Raw genomic sequence first — 19,890 nt, forward strand, 5'->3', positions numbered from 1 at the left:
GTGGGGAACAGGTGTGGGGAGACAGGTATGGGATAAGTGTGGGAACAGGTAGGAGAGACAAGCTTGGGGCAACAGGTATGGGAGAATAGGAGTGGGGAACAGGTATGGGAAGAGAGGTGTGGGAAACAGGTATGGAAAACAGGTATGGGGAGCAGGTGCAGAGACAAGTTGGAGACAAGCATGGGGAAGACAGGTTGGGGAAAATGGGGTAGGGGTGTGGAGAAGCTGGATCAATGGGAGAGAAAATGGGATGGGAGAGGTAGGAGGAGGGACTGGTGTAGAAAAGGAAGGGGGACAAGAGTTGGGGAAAAGCAAGCTGCCACCAGCCCATGGGGTACCTTTATGCAAATCAGAACAAGGTGCCTGTTTCCCAAGACACTGCCTTTGGTAAGAACCGAGGTTAGAACGTCTTCCTGGTGTACTAATTTTGTTCAGCCAGGGCATTTTGATGCCCTCTGGTGGGAACAGTTGTAATAAACACACATGCATACCTACTGTGCCTAAGAAGGGTGGGGGCACTCCTAGAGGCTGCACCTGGTGCACAGCTATGCAAAGAAGCCCTGGATGGGAGCAGTGAGGGTGGGAGGGGAGTGGGACGGGGTGAGCTGGGGGAGGGGGCAGTGCTGACCAGGTGTCTGTCCCCTCCAACCCCTCAGGGCACAGCAGAGGGCTCGCTTGTCCGCCAGCCCTGGGGCACCCCGCACCAACATGACCTGGTTCGAGTTCCTGTCTGAGTAAGTGTGCAGAGTTGGGGGATGTAGGTGGGGACAGGTATTGGATTTCAGCAAGGGTTTACCGATGACCCTCTGTACCAGGCCCTGGGCTGGGTCCAGGAGTCAGGTCCCTATCTTCTCACTGGCAACAGGGGAGAAGGGGGACCAGCTTGCTCTGAGAGCCTGTGGCAACCCCTCAAGGACCCTGCAGTTCGCATGTACAGAAGACTTCCTGGAGGAGGTGATGGTTGCAGCCAGAGTTTGCCAATAAATGGAGATGAGAATGGAAGAAGGGAAACAGTGCCTGCTTAGAACTTGAAGCCCAGGAATGGTGCCTGGGTGGAGTTAGGAGGAGGGAAGGTGAGAGTGTTGTCTTAGTTATGTATTACTGTTATAACAGAAAGGATAACAGTGTGGATTACACCTCACCTTAAAGAAAACAAAAATTCTCACAACTGGACCAATAAGCAACATCATGATAAACGGAGAAAAGGTTGAAGTTGTCAAGGATTTCATTTTACTTGGATCCATAATCAACGACCATGGAGGCAACAGTCAGGAAATCAAAGGATGCATTGCATTGGACAATTCTGCTGCAAAAGACCTCTTTAAAGTGCTCAAAAGTAAAGAAGTCACCTTGAAGACTAAAGTGCACCTGACCCAACCCATGGTGTTTTCCTTTTCATCATACGCATGTGAAAGCTGGACAATGAATAAGGAAGACCGAAGAAGAGTTGATGCCTTTGAATAGTGGTGTTGGCGAAGAATATTGAATATACCACGAACTTCCAAAAGAACAAACAAACCTGTCTTAGAAGAAGTACAACCAGAATGCTCCTTAGAAGCAAGGATGGTGAGACTGCGTCTTACACACTTTGGACGTGTTGTCAGGAGGGATCAGTCCCTGGAGAAGGACATCATGCTTGGCAAAGTACAGGGTCAGGGGAAAAAGGAAGACCCTCAATGAGATGGATTGACACAGTGACTGCTACAATGGGCTCAAGCATAACAATGATTGTGAGGATGGCTCAGGACTGGGCAGTGTTTCGTTCTATGGTTTCCAAAGGTCGCTGTCAGTCGGAACTCACTCGATGGCACCTAACAACAACAACATAACAGAAATACCACAAGTGGGTGGCTTTAACGAACAGAAGTTTCTTTTTCTCACAGTTTAGAAGGCTAGCAGTCTGAATTTCAGGGAGCCGGCTCTAGGGGAAGGCTTTCTTTCTCTGCTGGCTCTGGGAGAAGGTCCTTATTCTTTGCCTCCTTGGTGATCTTCATGTCTCATGGCATCTATCTTCACCCATCCTTGCTTACTTAATCTGCTCCTTTTATATCTCAAAAGAGATTGACTCAAGACTCACCCTACACTAATACTGCCTCATTAACATAGCAAAGAAACCCCTTTCCCAAATGGGATTATAATCATAGGTATAAAAACAAAAATTAAACTCAATTGCCGTCAAGTGGATTCCAACTCATAGCGAGCCTATAGGACAGAGTAGAACTGCCCCAGAGGGTTTCCAAGCACCGGCTGATGGATTCAAACTGCTGACAATTTGGTTAGCAGCCAAATGCTTAACCGCTTCACCACCAGGGCCCCAAACCACAGATATAGGGGTTAGGATTTACAACACCTATTTTTAGGGGATACAATACAATCAATACGAGGGGTTAGCAGAGACCAGATCACCTGGGCAAATCGAAGGAGCATGGTTTTATCCCTTACAGACATAACCAGCTTACTTGTGATCGATAATAGGGTGGACCAACAGGGCTGGCGGGGGTTCAAGGGACAGCTGGCCAATGGAGACCCCCTTCAGGGAATAGACTCTGCCAAGACTGGACCATACTCGGAGTGTTTGTCACTGACTATTAGAGATTGAATTGTGTCCCCCCAAAATGTGTGTCAAACTTGAATAGTCCATGATTCCCAGTATTGTGTGATCGTCCACCATTTTGTCAGCTGGTGTGATTTTCCTATGTGTTGTAAACCCTGTCTGTAAGATGTTAATGAGGTAGGATTAGCAGCAGTTACGTTAGTGAGGTAGAACTCAGTTTACAAGATTAGATTGTGTCTTAAATCCATCTCTTGAAATATAAAAGAGAAGCGAGCAGAGAAACAGGAGGACTTCATACCACCAAGATACAAGAGCCAGGAGAATAGCACGTCCTTTGGACCCGGGTTCCCTGCACTGAGACGCTCCACAAACAGGTGAAGATTGTTGACAAGGACCTTCCTCCAGAGCTGACAGAGAGAGAAAGCATTTCCCTAGAGCTGACACCCTGAATTTGGACTTCTAGCCTACTAGACTGTGAAAGAATACATTTCTGTTTGTTAAAGCCACCCACTTGTGGTATTTCTGTTATAGCAGCATTAGATGACCAAGACATTGACTTAATAAATATTTCTTAAATGAGGACATAAGGGTTATTCCAGGAGGAGGGACAGTGGTCGGGGATGGAGGGAGGCGTGGGGTATGAGAACTATTCCGAAAGAAGAATGGACAGGATTTAAGAGCCAGCTAGATATGGAGTGGGGCAGAAGGGAGTCCCTGAGTAGTGAAAATGGTTAATGTACTCAGCGCTAACAGAAATGTTGGAAGTTCAAATCCACCTAGAGTGCCTTGGAAGAAAGGCCTGGTGATCTGTTTACGAAAGTTCACAGCCATTGAAAACCCTGTGGAGCACAGTTCTATTCTGCACACATGGGGTCGCCGGGAATCAGAATCCACTTGACAGCAACCAGTTTGGTTTTTTGGTTTAGATTTGGGGGCAGTCCCTGCGTGGAGTGAACTAACTGAAAGGTTGGTGGTTCAAATCCACCCAAAGGTGCCCGCAGAAGAAAGGCCTGGCAATCTACTTCTGAAAACACAGCAACTAAAAACCCAATGGAGCACAGTTCTACTCTGACACACATGGAGTTGCCATGAGTTGGAGTCAGACTGGTATATTTGTGGCGGGGGAGTGATCAGAGGAAATGGTCAGAGGTAGCCAGAGCCAAGATTTCCAGCCTGGGGCCCTTGAGGAACCTCAAGGCTTTATTGCCTTCACCTCTGCAAACCCCGTCCCTGCAGTTTCCCCAGATCTTTGCAAATATTCGTAAATGTTTGTTGAGTGAATGAGTGAGGGCTGGGTCGGGGGAAGAGGGAGGGGCAGGGAGGAGGAAGTCAAGGATGGAGGAAGGAGTAAAGCAGGACAGTTGGGCTCAGGGAGATGGGTTCCAGGTGGATTCCAGAAGCGACCCCCAGGGCTGGCTCAGAATGGTTTCTGGGCCTGTGCCTCCCTCCTCATCCATCTTCCTGCCCCTTAGGAGCGAGGATGGAGGAGGCAGGACAGAGCAAAGCGACAGGGGTGCTGGAGTGAGACGCAGACTGAGCTTGCTCCGAAGCCGGGTCACGAGGCAGAAGGAGAAGGTCAGGGGATCGGGTGGGGTGGAGGGACCATCGGGTTACACCCCTCCACTACAACACCACCCACTTTTCCTGTGGCACCCCCTCTGCCTTCCCACTCAGAAGGGTGCTGAGTGCTCAGAGCATTCCTGGGCCTGACCCCTGCTGCCCACGGAGCAGACCCTTCTAAGGCCACCTCCCCCTGACACACACAGGGTAAGAACCCAGCCCATCAGAAGGACAAGGGTCAGGATGCTCGAGAGAGGCGGGAGTGTGTCGACGGGCACCAGCTGGTTCCAGGAACTTTCTGTGGCCACTTCAGCTGCCCCCTGTGTGGTAAACCGTTCCTGAGATCCGGTAAGTCCTGTGGCCTGTTCATCCGGGTCCTTTTTTTTTAATTGTTGTAAATAGTATATATATGTATATATGTGTGTGTACATGTATGTATATATGCATATATCTGCGTGCGTATATGTATGTATTTATATATATGTGTGTGTAAGCATATATATATATATATACACGTATATACACATATGTATATGTGTAACCCATTGCCGTTAAGTTGATTCCAACTCACAGCAACCCTACAGGACAGAGTAGAACTGCCCCATAAGGTTTCCAAGGAACGCCTGGTGGATTCGAACTACTCACCTTTGGTTAGTAGCCATCGTAGCTCTTAACCACTACACCGCCAGGCTTTCCTAAAAACTTATGAATAACACTGGGGAGAATGGGAATTCCAGAACACTTAACTGTGCTCTTGAGGAATCTGTACATAGATCAAAAGGCAGTCATTCGAACAGAACAAGGGGACACTGCACGGTTTAAAGTCAGGAAAGGTGTGCATCAGGGTTGTCTTCTTTCACCATACCTATTCAATCTGTCTGCTGAGAAAATAATCCAAGAAACTGGACTATACAAAGAAGAACGGGGCATCAGGATTGGAAGAAGACTCATTAATAACCTGCATTACGCAGATGACACAACCTTGCTTGCTGAAAGTGAAGAGGACTTGAAGCACTTACTGATGAAGATCAAAGACCACAGCCTTCAGTATGGATTACACGTCAACATAAAGACAACAAAAATCCTCACAACTGGACCAATAAGCAACATTATGATAAATGGAGAAAAGATTGAGGTTGTCAAAGATTTTATTTTACTTGGATCCGCAATCAACAGCCATGGAAGCAGCAGTCAAGAAATCAAAAGACGCATTGCATTGGGCAAATCGGCTTCAAGAGACCTCTTCAAAGTGTTGAAAAGCAAAGATGTCACCTTAAGGACTAAGGTGCACCTGACCCAAGCCATGGTGTTTTCAATCACCTCATATGCATGCAAAACTGGACAATGAATAAGGAAGACCAAAGAAGAATTGATGCCTTTGAATTGCAGTGTTGGCGAGGAATATTGAATATACCATGAAAAAATCTGTCTTGGAATAATTACAACCAGAATGCTCCTGAGAAGCAAGGATGGCGAGGCTGTGTCTTACATACTTTGGACATGTTGTCAGGAGGGATCAGTCCCTGGAGAAGGACATCGTGCTTGTCAGAGTACAGGGTCAGAGGAAAAGGGGAAGACCCTCAATGAGGTGGATTGACACAGTGGCTGCAATAATGGGCTGAAGCATAGCAACAATTTTGAGGATGGCGCAGGACCGGGCAGTGTTTCGTTCTGTTGTACATAGGGTCACTATGAACCGGAACCAGCTCAATGGCACCTACCAACAACAACAAGTATATATGTGTGTGTTATATATATATATGTATGTATATATAACACCAGAAACAAAAACCCGTTACTGTTGCTTCGATTCCTGACTCGTGACCCCATGTGTTACAGAGTAGACCTGTGCTCCAGTGGGTTTTCTTGGCTATAATCTTTACGAAAGCAGATCACCAAGCCACTGGGCGGGTTCAAACACCCGACCTTTAGGTTAACAGTCAAACGCAAAACATCTGCACTACCCAAACCAAAAAAAACCCACGACCATCGAGTTGATTCCAACTCATAGTGACCCTGTAGGACAGAGTAGAACTTCCCTCATAGGGTTTCCAAGAAGCGGCTGGTGGATTTGACCCAGGGACCTATAAAGACAACATTTGCCAATTCAAAACCTTTCACGGGTACAGTTTAGTGACACCAATTACATTGTGCAACCATCACCAATACCCATTGCCAAATTTTCCATCACCATAAACAGAAACTCAGTGCTTCCTAAGCAACGACTTGCCTTTTCCCCCTCCCTCCCACCCTGGTAACCACCGTTACTATAATCTCTACACATTGCCTATTCTAGGTATTGCATATAAGTGGGATCATACAATAGTTGTCCTTTTGTGATTGACTTATTGCACTCAGCACAATGTTTTCAAGGTTCATCCACGTGTCGGAACTTAATTTCTCTTTATGGCCGAGTAATATTCCATTGTATGTATATTAGGAGCCTGAGTAGTGCAAGAGATTTTCGATCAACTGCAACCTAAAGGTTGGTGGTTCGAGAACATGCCCAGTGGCTCCGTGGAAGACAGACCTGGGGAACTGCTTCCGTAAGGATTACAGCCAAGAAAACCCTATGGAACAGTTCTACTCTGTAACACACGAATAGGAATTGACTCGGGAGCAATGGGTGTGGTTTTGGGGTTTTTTGATGCTATCCACTTGGTTTATTACTGTGAGGTTCACTTTCATCACTTAGCTAAGGTGGTGTCTGCTAGGTTCCTTCTCCGTAAAGTTACTATGTCCCCTTTCGTACTTTATTCTTTAGAAACGAGTCACTAAGGCTAGCCCGCTATCAAGGTGGCGGGAATGGAGTTCCCTCTCATGGGGGTCTCATTGGATTTTCAGGAAAACCTTTTGAGATCAAGGAATGTTTGAATCTGTGCAAAACAAATGATGTGGGTGACACATAGCATGGTGCCTGGAATATACAAGCAAGTGTAGCTTCTATCATCATCATCATCATCATCATTATTTATTGTTGTTGTCCAAGGACACTCAACCAGTAAGAGGCACAGCCAGCATCTAAGTCACTATCAGTACTCAACTAGATGGTGCCTGGCTACCACCTCTGACTGCTCTGACAGGGATCACAATAGAGGGTCCTAGACAGAGCCGAAGAAAAAGGTAGAACAAAATTCTAACTCACCAAAAAAGATCAGACTTACTGGCCTGATACAGGCTGGAGAAGCCCCGAGAGTATGGCCCCTGGACACCCTCTCAGCTCAGTAATGAAGTCACTCCTGAGGTTCACCTTTCAGCCAAAGATTAGACAGGCCCATAAAACAAAACGAGATTAAAGGGGCACACCAGCCTAGGGGCAAGGACGGGAAGGCAGGAGGGGACAGATAAGCTGGTAATGGGAAACCCAGTGTCAAGAAGGGGAGAGTGTTGACATGTTGTGGGGTTAGTAACCAATGTCACAAAACAATATGTGTACTTAGTTGTTTAATGAGAAGCTAGTTTGTTCTGGAAACCTTCATCTAAAGTACAATAATTAAATAAATAAATCATAGTGCACTGGCTTCGGGCCCCCTCCTCCACTGGTCCCAGGAGGCACAAGGGATCAGAAGGGCTGTGAGTGAGCAGGTACCCGCCAGGTAGAACTCGTCACAGGCTTACCTGTCATTGCAAGTATTCAAAGGCAGACATTGCTGTCTGTAGCATAGAGGAAACAGCCCCTATGCTAAGTTAAACTGAACAGAGAATGAGTCACACTCAAAGCACTTATAGAAGGTAGGTCTCCACGGTAAAGCCAAGACGATTTCTTAGAGACCTGCCCAGCTGACAGGAGCACCATTCCAGACAGTCTTGTTCCTGGCCTTGACCTTTGAGGCCCTTCACCTTCCTCTTCCTCTCCCTGAACTCAGCCACCCCAGGTTCTACAGCCCAGCCACCCTGAAGTTCCGTGGTTTCTGTGCACATCACCCGTGCTTGCTCACTCAGCGCTGTTGCTGCAACCCCCTCTGACACCTAACTCTTACTCACCCTTTAAGACAAAGCTCAGGCCCACCTCCTCCAGGAAGCCCTCACTCAGTACCTAGGAGTGTCTGGGTGTCTCATAGACCAGTGATTCTCAACCCAGCGTCATTTTGACCCCCAGGGGACATTTGGCAATGTCTGGAGACATTTTTGAAGCTCTGGTGGCACAGTGGTAAAGAGCTCGGCTGCTAACCAAAAAGGTCGGCAGTTCGAATCCATCCCCTGCTCCTTGGAAACCGCATGGGGCAGTTCTACTCTGTCCTATAGGGTCACTATGAGTTGGTATCCACTCAATGGCAATGGGTTTGGTTTTGGAGACATTTTTGGTTGTCAAGACTGGAGGTTGAGGCCAGGGATGCTACTAAACATCCTACAATGTACAGGATCCCACCAGGACAGGGAATTATCCACACGATGGAATGTGCCCTGGTGGTGCAGTGGTTAAGCACTTGGCTGCTAACCAAAAGGTTGGCAGTTAGAACCTACCAGCCGCTCCTGAGAAGAAAGATGTGACAGTCTCTTCCATAAAGATTATAGCCTTGAAATCTGGGGCGGTTCTATTCTGTCCTACAGGGTCACTATGAGTCAGAATTGACTCCAAGGCAACGGGTTAATGTCGATGGAAGGAGCCCTGGTGGCCTAATGGCTAAGCCCTGGGCTGTTGATCTAAAGGTCAGTGGTTCAAACCCACCACTGGCTCTGTGGAAGAAAAGACCTGGTGGTCAGCTCCGTTGGATCATCTTTCTTTGGAATGGCACATATATGGATCTCTTTCAGCTGGTTGGCCTGGCAGCTGTCTTCCAAATTTCTTGGCATAGACAAGTGAGCGCTTCCGGCATTACATCCATTTGTTGAAACATCTCAGTTGGTATTCTGTCAATTCCTGGAGGCTTGTTTTTCACCAATGCCTTCAGTGCAGCTTGGACTTTCTTCCTTCAGTACCATCAGTTCTTGATCATATGCTACCTGCGGAAATGGTTGAATGTCAACCCATTCCTTTTGATACAGTGACTTTGTGTATTCCTTCCATCTTCTTTTGATGCTTCCTGTGTCGTTCAATATTTTGCCCATAGAATCCTTCAACGTTGCACCTTGAGGCTTGAATTTTTTCTTAGTTCTTTCGGGTTGAGAAATGCTGAGCATGTTCTTCCCTTTTGGTTTTCTAACTCCGGGTTTTTGCACATTTCATTATAATGCTTTACTTTATCCTCTCAAGCCTCCCTTTGAAATCTTCTGTTCGGCTCCTTTACTTCATCATTTCTTCCATTCACTTTAGCTGCTCTATGTTCAAGGGCAAGTTTCAGAGTCTCTTCTGACACCCATTTTGGTCTTTCTTTCCTGTCTTTTTAATGACCTCTTGCTTTCTTCATATACCATGTCCTTGATGTTATTCCACAACTCACCTGGTGTCTTCGGTCATTAGTGTTCAAGGAGTCAAATCTATTGTTGAGATGGTCTCTAAATTCAGGTGGGATATACTCAAGGTCATACCTTGGCTCTTGTGGACTTGTTTAATTTCCTTCAGCGTCGATTGAACTTGCATATGAGCAATTGGTGGTCTGTTCGGCAGTAGGCCCCTGGCCTTGTTCTCACTGATGATATTGAGCTTCTCCATCGTCTCTCTCCACAGATGTAGTTGACTTGATTCCTGTGTGTTCCATTCGGCGAGGTCCACATGTATAGTCACTGTTTATGTTGCTGAAAAAAGGTATTTCCAATGAATAGGTCTTGCATAGTTCTATCATGTGATCTCCCACGTCGTTTCTATCACCAAGGTCATATTTTCCAACTACTGATCCTTCCTCTTTGTTCCCAACTTTCACATTCCAATCACCAGTAATTATCAGTGCAGCCTGATTGCATGTTTGATCAGTTTCAAACTGCAGAAATTGGTAAAAAAAAAGTCTTCGATTTCTGCATCTTTGGCACTAGTGGTTTGTGGGTAAATTTGAATAATAGTCGTATTGACTTGTCTTCCTTGTAGACGTATGGATATTATCCTATCACTGACAGTGTTGTATTTCAAGATAGATCTTGAAATGCTCTTTTTGACTATGAATGTGATGCCATTTCTCTTCAATTTGTCATTTCCAGCATAGTAGACCATATAATTAAAAATGGCCAGTACCAGTTGTCTTAGTTATCTAATGCTACTATAACAGAAATACCACAAGCAGATAGCTTCAACAAAGAGAAATTTATTCTCTCACAGTCTAGTAGGCTAGAAGTCCAAATTCAGGGCATCAGCTCCAGGGGAGGGTTTTCTCTGTCGGCTCTGGGGGAACATCCTTGCACTGAATCTTCTCCTGGACTAGGAGATTCTCCACGCAGGAATCCAGGGTCCAAAGGATGTACTCTGCTCCTGGCACTGGTTTCTTGGTAGCATGAGGTCCCCAACTCTCTGCTTGCTTCCCTTTCCTTTTATCTCTTGTAAGATAAAAGGTGGTGCAGGCCACACGCCAGGGAAACTCCCTTTATATTGGATCAGGGATGTGACCTGAGCAAGGGTGTTACATCCCACCCTAATCCTCTTTAACCACAGGCAGAGATTATGATTTATAACGCATAGGAAAATCACAAAATGGAGGACAACCACACAATACTGGGAATCGGGGCCTAACCGAGTTGACACATATTTTGGGGGGACACAGTTCAATCCATGACACCAGTCTATTTCAGCTCACTAATACGGAAAGCCTGGTGGAGTAGTGGTTAACAGCTATGGCTCCTAACCAAAAGGTTGGCACTTAGAATCCATAGGCGCTCCTTCGAAACCCTGTAGGGCAGTTCTACTCTGTCCTATAGGGTTGCTATGAGTTTGGTTTTTTGTTTTAACAGCTAGAATATCTATCTTGAAGCATTCCATTTCATTTTTTTCTATATCCAATTTTCCAAGATTCATACTTCGTACATCCTACATTCCGATTATTAATGGATGTTTGCAGCTGCTTCTTCTCATTTTGAGTTGTGCCACATGAGCAAATGAAGGTCCTAAAAGCTTGACTCCAACCATATCATCAAGGTCGACTCTTCTTTGTGGGGGCAGCAGTTCCCCAGTTGCCTTCCAACCCTCTGGGCTCATCTTCCAGCACTATATCAGACGATGTTCTGCTGCTACTCACAAGGTTTTCACAGGCCAATTTTTTCAGAAGTAGATCACCAGGTCCTTCTTCCTAGGCTGTCTTAGTCTGGAAGCTCTGCTGAAACCTGCCCCCCGTGGGTGACACTGCTGTCCATAGCAACATAACAAGCCAGCATCACAGCAACGTGCAAGCAACCACAGTGCAATAAACTGACAGACGACTGGTAGAGATTACAGCCAAGAAAACATTGTGGGGCAGTTCCACTCTGACACACATGCAGTCACCATGAGTCGGAATCAACTCGATTGCAACAAGTTTGGTTTTTCTTGGTTTAGTGTCAACCTGGAGGTTTCTATAACCTAGGTGGCTGTAGCAATAAGTCAACCATCTGACCGTGTCTCCTAAGACTTCTCTTGAATGCCTGCTGTTCTCTCTATCCCCACCACTCTCTCCAGCACCAGCCTCTCTCAGGGGCCTCCTCACTGGTATCCAGCAGCCTTGCCAATAATCTACTCTTCATGCTGGTGCCAGAGTGAGTCTTTCATTGCATTTCAATGCAAACTTTATTGTGCCATTCTTTCTGCTTAACATCTCCAATGGCTCCTGGCTGCCTTTGGAATAAAGTCCAAAAGCCATAGCGAAGCACAGAATAAACATTCACCGATCAATTGAGGCCTCAGAAGTACCTGTGTCGGTTCCTCTGACCTCAGTTGGGGTAGGGTGGCCAATGAAGTGTGTCCCTGCACTTCTAGAACCTTGGATTTCCTGAACATTCTCCCTCTCTTGACCGTGAAGACTGGATTTCGGCTGAAGGCAGATCACTTACCGGCATGCTAGTGAACATAGCACGTTTCAGGGCACCACCCCCAGCTTTTGGACTGAGGGTTCTCGGCCGCACGTGTGTATGTGTGTGTGTGTGTTTTAACATTTTTCATGTGTACAATTTAGTGACACCAGTTGCATTAATCATGTTGTGTAACTATCACCAATTGTTGTTGTTGTGTGCTGTCAAGTCAATTCTGACTCAAAACAATTCCATAGGGCAGAGTAGCACTGCCCCATAGGGTTTTCTAGGCTGTGATCTTTATGGGAGCAGATTGCCAGGTCTTTCTCCCACAGAACCACCGGGTGGGTTCAAACCACCCACCCTCCGGTTAGCACTTAACCGTTTTGCCACCAGGGTTCCTTCCCATCACCAATACCCATTACCAAATTTTCCATCACAGGCCTGTTTTGAAGTGATTTGGGTTTGAGGAGATCCTCTTGGCCTGGGTGACCTGCCCAGACCTAGGGTGAGAGCTGCTTGGCTCATCCCTGGTCACTGACCAAGTGTACACGCAGCCTCAGGACTGGGATGTCTGGCAGCATCTGAGGGGTGCTGGCCCTGGGGAAAGACTGGCACGTCCATCAAACCAAAAAACCACACCAGCTGCTGTTAAGTCGATTTCGACTCATGGTGAGCCCCATGTAGGTGTGTCGGAGTAGAAATGCTCCACAGGGTTTTCAAGGACTGTGATCTTTCAGAAGTGAATTGCCAGGTCTTTCTTCCAAGGCCCCTCTGGGTGGGTTTGAACTGTTAAACCTTTGGGTTAATTGTCAAGCACTTAACCATTTGTGTCAGGGAACTGGTATGTCTACAGGTGTCTAATAATAGCGCTGGTGTGGGGGTTATCTAGAGTTCCGGAATTTGTTTGGAGGTATCAGATGGGGCCTGTATTGAACGGTCTGGTGTGTGTTTTGTGGTATCTGGAAGCCCCAATGTAGAATTTTTTATATGTTTCTGGGTGCCTGGAAGTCTGTTTGGGGACATTTGGTGGAGGTGTCTGGTACTTTTAGGGTATGTTGCATGTTTTTCAGATTCTGAATGTTAGTTTTAAAGTATTTGATGGCATCTCCGTGGGTGTTTGGTATGTGTTTGGAGGTATCTGATGGTACCTCTGCTGGGGTGTCTGGGACCGCCTGAGAGATCTATGACTTGTTTTTCTCAGAGCTCCTTAATGTAGTCTGCGCTGCCTCCCAGGCCCCAGCCCTGCCGCTGGGGGACCCCGCTGATTCGCCCACCTTGGGCGCTCACAGCCCCGCTGGCCCCTTCCCAGGCATCCCACCCCTCGCCCGCCGACCCTCCCTTCCCAAGTGCCCTCAAGCCCGCTGATTTCCGCAGGAGCCCGCTGACGTCCCAAGACGTCCCGCAATCCCACTGATGCTCCCTCAGAGGCCCCCGCCAAAAAAACTCCCCTCTATCTCTTGTTTCTCCCCTGCAGCGGGCAGACGCCCGGCCCCCAATTCTCCGGCTTCAGCCTGAAGCAAAGTCCGAGGTTCTGGGGCCGCCCACTCGAGGCCCCGCCCCCAGAAACCCATCCCTCCAGGCCACACCCCCTGCTCCGCCTACGTGGGCGGGGCCGCGCCTGCGCATTTTGAGCCGCGCGGCTTCCCGCTTCCGGCTCCGCGCTGGGGGCGGCGGTGGGCGCGGGGAGGCCGGGCGACTTCGGCGGCGAGAGGGGACGGCGAGTGGCCTGCGGGGACCGGCCCGAGGTGAGTCGGCGGGGCAGGCCCGAGAGGAGAACGGGCCGAGAGGGGGGCCTCGGTACCCGGGAGGAAGCGGGACCCCCGGGCTGCCTCGGGCCTCCCTCCGGCCCCGGTGGGCTCCTCCGCGCGGGCGGGCAGGGGCTGCAGCTCAGGCGGCCGGGTAAGTGCAGGCGGCGGAGGCGGAGGCGGAGGCGGTGCCCGCGGGGCCCGTCCGAGCCCCCGCCATTGGGCGGCACAGCCCCCTCCTCCAGGAGAGAAAGGTCACCGGGCTCCAGCCTCGGCTCCGGGTTAAGGAGCGCCCGGGGCAGGGGCAGGGTGTCGTGACAGCAGTGACACTCGGGAGCAGACGTCCCGCCTGCCCGTGCCGTCTGGGTAGCAACACCGTACCAAGAGCGTGTGCTTTGTTTGGGTCTCCTTTGCACCACTTTGCAGTATCTTCTATGAGAATCTGAATGGCGCGGTGCTGCTTTCGTTGCGGCTAGGAAGGAGGCGCACCTTGCGTGGTTCTGTTGTAGCTGCCTTCCCCTTATCTTGATCCTTTGCTCAGTTGAGATCGTAGAAGAGATGGCTGCCAGAGGGTAAAAAGTTTCTTGAAGTTTTGCCACGGAAGGCAACGACGCAGTTTTTCCCTTTTCCTTCACTTGGGGAGCTTGGAACTCCAGCCAGGGGCTTTGAAGGGCCCTTCTCTTCTTGTTGACCAGGGGGAGTGCGGGACAGTATGAAAAGCCTGATGGCCAAGGGTGATTTGGGGTGATCTGGGGTATCTGGGTGAATGATAATCCCGGAGTCTCTGGAGAAAGGCCAAGAGCACAGGCCTGAGCATCAAATCAGATCTGGGTTCTGGTCCTAATTGCACCGCATATTAGCCATGTAGCCTTGCTAAGTCTCAGTCTGCCCATCTGTAAAGTGGGAATAAGGACTGGTTGGAGGGGGGCTTGATGAGATCGTTGGAGAAAGGCTCACAGCAGGGTGCCAGGCATATGCTGACTAGTCAATGAATGTCCTATGTTCCGTGTATATTTGCACGCGCCCGGGCTTGTATTTTCAGGTTGACATTCCAAGTCATAGAGAGTCTGGAAAAATGTGAGCGTCATTGTTGTTTGGACTGGTCAGAGTTTACACTTAATGCACTTTATCAATAGCTTGCTATTTCTGTGGGCCAACCCCTTTTGAGAAGAAAGTTGAAGGTATTCGGCCTAGATCAAATAAATGCATACAGCCTGAAGACATAATACATTTAATTTTTGTAAACATAATTTCTTTGGGTTTGGTAGAGCTTGAGGAAGCCCTGGTAGTGTAGTGGTTAAGTGCTACAGCTGCTAACCAGCAGGTCGGCAGTTCAAATCCGCAGGAGCTCCTTGGAAACTCTGTGGGGCAGTTCTGCTCGCTCCTATAGGGTTTGTTTTTTTTTTGGTTTTTGGTAGAGCTTATTTCATTTTTAAATGGCACATGTAAAAGAAATGGTGACGAGGTTCTTTTTTTTTTTGGTGGACTTGAGAATGTCCTCTTCCCCCCTTGAAAGTCAAGGTGGCACATAAGTCATTTCTGGCAAAATCTGAGGTAGAATTTTTGTGTCGCACAGTAGCAATTATGGCTGTAAGGCCATTGTCCTTGGTTGTCACCAGCCTACTGGACTAGGGCTGTGGTCACCAGTGTGCCTCCCTGGGTGTTTACCTACCACATGTTTGGCATAGTTCTGACCCTTATGCCAAGGTCTCCTTCCTTCGCCCTCACTCATGGTGTGTTAGGTTTTCCTTTCTGCAAACTCCATCCCTGACTTTTGAAACATACTGATCTCAGACTCTCTTAAATTAGTGAAAGCCCAGAGACCTTTATGAAGCTCAACCTTTGTTTCTTTGTTACTTGCATTTCTTCTCCTGAACGTGGGGAAGTGCTGCTGTGTTTTGAAAGCCCTCTCTCCAGGTGCAAAACAATCCAAGTCAGGGCTCTGCAGCCGCCTGCAGGAATTTTTTCGGAGGAGGAATGTGGCTGGCTGAGGGCGGGGGAGGAGACGGGTTAAAATAATGCCATCTCCAGCTGTGCTCATTTTGTTGTCGTTGAGATTATGTTGGGTGTCAACTAAATCCCCACTTGCTTGCCTCCTCTGCTTTTGTCCATAGATAGATAAAAATCAGTTGTTGTGGAGTCGATTTCTGCATGGCGGCCCCATGTGTGTCAGAGTAGGGTTGTGCTCTAGAGGGTTTTCAGTGGCCTTTTTCAGAAGTAGATCACCAGGCTTTCTGCCGAGATGCCTCTAGGTTGGACTGGAACTTCAACCTCTTGGTTTGCAGCCCCAGCTCATTAACTGTTGGCACCACCCAGGACTCCTATAGATGGATACATAGTTGTAACTGAGTATAGATACATAGTTTTAATTGAGTACAGTTTTAACTGCAGTGGGTTACGTCCAAAGTAGTGAATACCCACACTGATTTATGATCATAGCTTGAAAAGAATATTAAAAAGGCTTAACTATCTAAAAGTATACTTTTAACACATTCTGGGTGGTTACATTTTAAACTCATATCTTTTTCTTTTAACAACAGTTTTATTGAGATATGTCAAATATCGTAAAAGTCACCCTTTTAAAGTGTGCAGTTCACCAGTTTGGAGTGAATTCGCAGAGTTGCGCATCTACCACCCATGTCCAGTTGCAGAGCATTTTATCAGCCTGGCGTTCTCCTCAGTGGGTTTCAGGAGGAAAGTCAAAGGGAGACCGGTCTGAGCAAGTGGCTTTTGGTACCAGCAGTGTTGGCGTTCAGCATTCTGAGCATAGGGTGGAGGGAGGGAAGGAGCACATCAAATTACTTGACAGTAACCCAGCTTAGCTCTGCACACAGGAATATATCTGCTTATGCGCAGTTTTTACCAAAAAAACCCATTGCCGTCGAGTGAGTTCCGACTCGTGTCAGCCCCAAGCCTTACGAAATAGAACTGCTCCGTAAGTTTTTCTTGGCTGTAATTTTTACAGAAGATCGTCAGACCTTTCTTCCCTGGTAGGACTGGGTGGGTTCGAACCTCCAACCTTTATGGTTGGTAATTGGGCACAGGCCATTTGTGCCACCCAGGGACCTAGGCACAGTTTATATTTAACTCCCATTTGTTGACCACTGGAAAGTTGTTGTGTGCATCAAGTTGATTTTGACTCTATAGGATGGAGTAGAACTGCCCATAGGGTTTCCAAGGCTGTAATCTTTATGAGAGCAGATTGCCAGGTCTTTCTCCCTTGGAGCAGCTGGTAGGTTCTAACTGTCATCCTTCTGGTTAACAGCCACGTGCTTAACCACAGTGCAGCCAGGGCTCTTTTCATTGGAAAGAAGTAAATTGAAATTAGAAAGTAATCTGCAAGTTGTCCACAGCGGGGATTAGTGTGCCCAGCACTCCCTTATGCTGCGCATTGAGTTCTGCCCCCCAAAATATGTGTTGGAATCCTAACCCCTGCTGTCAGTATGACCCTGTATGGAAATTAGGGGTTCTCTTTTGTTATGTTAAGGAGGTCATAGAGAGTTGGATGTGTCCTTAACCTGATCACTTCTGAGTTATGAAAAGAGCAGAACCGACCTAGAGACCCACAGCGGGGCTGGGGGAAGACATCACGCAGACACACAGGGCAGCTGCACGTGCAAGGCCAGCACCTCCGAGGATGGCCGGCTACTAGAAGCTGGAATAAGGGGCAGTAGCAGCTGAAATACTAGAAGCTGAAATAAGGGGTAGTTCTGCTCTGTCTTATAGGGTCGCTATGAGTCGGAATCGACTCAACGGCACTGGGTTACTGGGTAGCAGCTCAGTAAGGAGCCCTGGCGGCACAGTGGTTAAAGCAATCAACTACTAACCGAAAAGCTGGCAGTGCAAAACCACCAGTGGCTGCGTGAGAGAAAGACGTCACACAGTCTGCTTCCATAGAGATTTACAGCCTCGGAAACCCTGTGGGGTCGCTGTGAGTCGGAATCAACTCAGCGGCAGTGGTTTTGGTTTAGGTGGCTCAGTAGCAGGAGACCCAGGTTCGATTCCTGGCCAACTCACCTCATTCACAACCACCGACCGTCTGTCAGTGTAGGCTTGCGTGTTGCTCTAATGCTGAACAGGTTTTAGCAGAGCTTCCAGACTAAGATGGACTAGGAAGAAAGGCCCGGCGATCGCCTTCCAAAACCCCTATGGAGCACAGCAGCCCAATCGCATCGTACACGGGGTCGCCAGGAGTTGGGGACTAACTCCATGTCAGCTAACAACAACAGAAGCTGAAATAGACAAGGAAGAACCTCCCCCTAGAGCTGATGCCCTGAATTCGGACTTCTAGCCTCCCGAACTAGGAGAAAATAAATTTCTGTTCTTTAAATACTCATGTTACTTCTGTTGCGACAGCACTAGGTGACTGAAACACCTTACAAAGGTGGAATGGGTAGTGCCTGACTCGACACAAATTGTAGAGCAAAGAATGTGGGCGTCCTTGGGTACTGACACTGAAAGGGAGTAAGCACCGTGGCCTTCACAATGCCAGGGTATGGTAATTAATGGTGACCCTGGTCACCCTTTGCTGTACCCAATTTGGCCCAGTCGTTAAGAGCTTGGCTGCTAACCAGAAGGTCAGTGGTTTGGATCTACCAGCCACTCCTCAGAAACCCTATGGGACAGTTCTACTCTCTCCTGTACGGTCGCTACGGGTCAGAATCGACTTGACGGCAACAGGTTTGGTTTTGGGTCTTAATGGAAGAATTAAGAGAGAAGGAAAGATAGGAAAGTTGAAGCCCTCATCCGTTGCTGGTGGGAGTGTAAAGTGATGCAGCCACTTTGGAAAAGAGTCTGACAGTTTCTCAAAAGCTTAAACATAGAGTTACCACATGACCCAGCAATTCCAGTCCTAAGTAGTATATGCCCAAGAGAAATGAAAACAAACATCTGCACAAAAACTTGCATGCCAATGCTCATTGCGACATTGTTCATAGTAGCCAAAAAGTGGAAACAAGCCAAATGTCCATCAGCTGATGAGTGAATAAAGAAATTGTGGTGTAACCATACAATGGATATCACTCGGCCATACAAAGAAGGAGGTGCTGATACGTTGAACAGTACGAACGAACCTTGAGTTGGAATCCACTCAATGGCAACTGCGTCTTTTTAGGGGCCGAGGGGAGGGAGAGTGGCTGGGGGGTGATGGCTCAGGGGTGTGGGGCTCTCTTCTTGAGCTAATGGAAATCTGAGATCCATTGTGGTGATGGCCACCTAACTCTGTGAATGTACTAAAAGCCAAGCCACTGAATCATATTCTTCAAATCGTTGACTTCTATGAGAATGTGCATTATATTTTAATAAGGCTGTCAGGCATTGCGCCCTGCGCTGGGTGTCGAGTTGATAACACTCACAGGTTCCTGCCACATAGGGCATGATTACAAGGTGCATCGTGCCGTGCAGTGTGACGTGAGAGTTTCACTGTGGATGCAGCTGGGCCTGGGCCTGGGCCTGGGCAGGAGAGCCCTGCCCGCAGCGGAGGTTGGGCTGAGCCACAGCAGCCGCTGGTGGAAGGGGGAACAGCATGTAGGAAAGCCCAGTCAGACAATAACGAGACAGGTCACCTGGCAGAGCTGAATCAGGCGTTTGTAGGCTCGCATGTTAGCATAGAGGACTGTCTGGCCATTGTCCTCGGTGTGGTGGCAGTGAGCTTGGAAGGGGCAGAGGCTGGGAGGCCAACTGAGAGATGTCCTGGGCTGAAAGGAGGGCAATGTGGAGAGAGGACAATTTGAATCTATTCAGAGGTAGAAGTGACGGGACTTAGGGATGGTGTTGGAGAGAGAGGAATATCCGACCGATGACTCCCAGGGCTGTGAGGTGGGGACTGGGTAGATGATGGAACTAGAGGTCGTTGGCACAGGGGCCCTCCAGCTTGTGGGTGGGGACATTCATTGGTGTGACCAGCTTGGGTCCCTCTCTAAAGTTTATCCTTCATTATTCAAATACAGCCCTCGTATCAGGCTCTTCCCGCCGTGCCCCCTCCACCCCGTTCCAAGGTCTTTCAAGGTTTAAGAATAATGAAAAGTAGCCCTTCATAGACCATTGAGGCCATTAGTGGTGTAAACCATTAAGCACTCAACTACTAACTGAAAGGTTGGTGACTCGAACCCATCCAGAGGCACCTCACAAGAAAGGCCTGGCAGTCTGCTTCCAAGAGGTGACAGCCATGAAAACCCAATGGAG

At 48.2% G+C, this 19,890-nt stretch overlaps 1 protein-coding gene across 14 annotated transcripts in view; it reads left to right on the forward strand.

Moving 5' to 3' along the window:
• ARHGEF18 (Rho/Rac guanine nucleotide exchange factor 18) overlaps positions 1-19,890 on the forward strand; it is a 121,822-nt gene that overhangs the window by 45,330 nt on the left and 56,602 nt on the right. For 13 of the 14 annotated variants that reach the window (XM_064280462.1, XM_064280465.1, XM_064280459.1 and 10 more), the window contains 3 exons: positions 657-734; positions 4,027-4,129; positions 4,321-4,462. In XM_064280462.1, coding sequence (XP_064136532.1) covers positions 657-734; positions 4,027-4,129; positions 4,321-4,462 — 323 coding nt within the window. Of the gene's footprint in view, positions 1-656; positions 735-4,026; positions 4,130-4,320; positions 4,463-13,632; positions 13,708-19,890 lie in introns of those variants that run through there. The other variant, XM_010600837.3, reaches the window with a different exon arrangement.

This window comes from Loxodonta africana, chromosome 3 (genome assembly GCF_030014295.1).
Source record: "Loxodonta africana isolate mLoxAfr1 chromosome 3, mLoxAfr1.hap2, whole genome shotgun sequence".
In the NCBI taxonomy this organism is placed as follows: domain Eukaryota; kingdom Metazoa; phylum Chordata; class Mammalia; order Proboscidea; family Elephantidae; genus Loxodonta; species Loxodonta africana.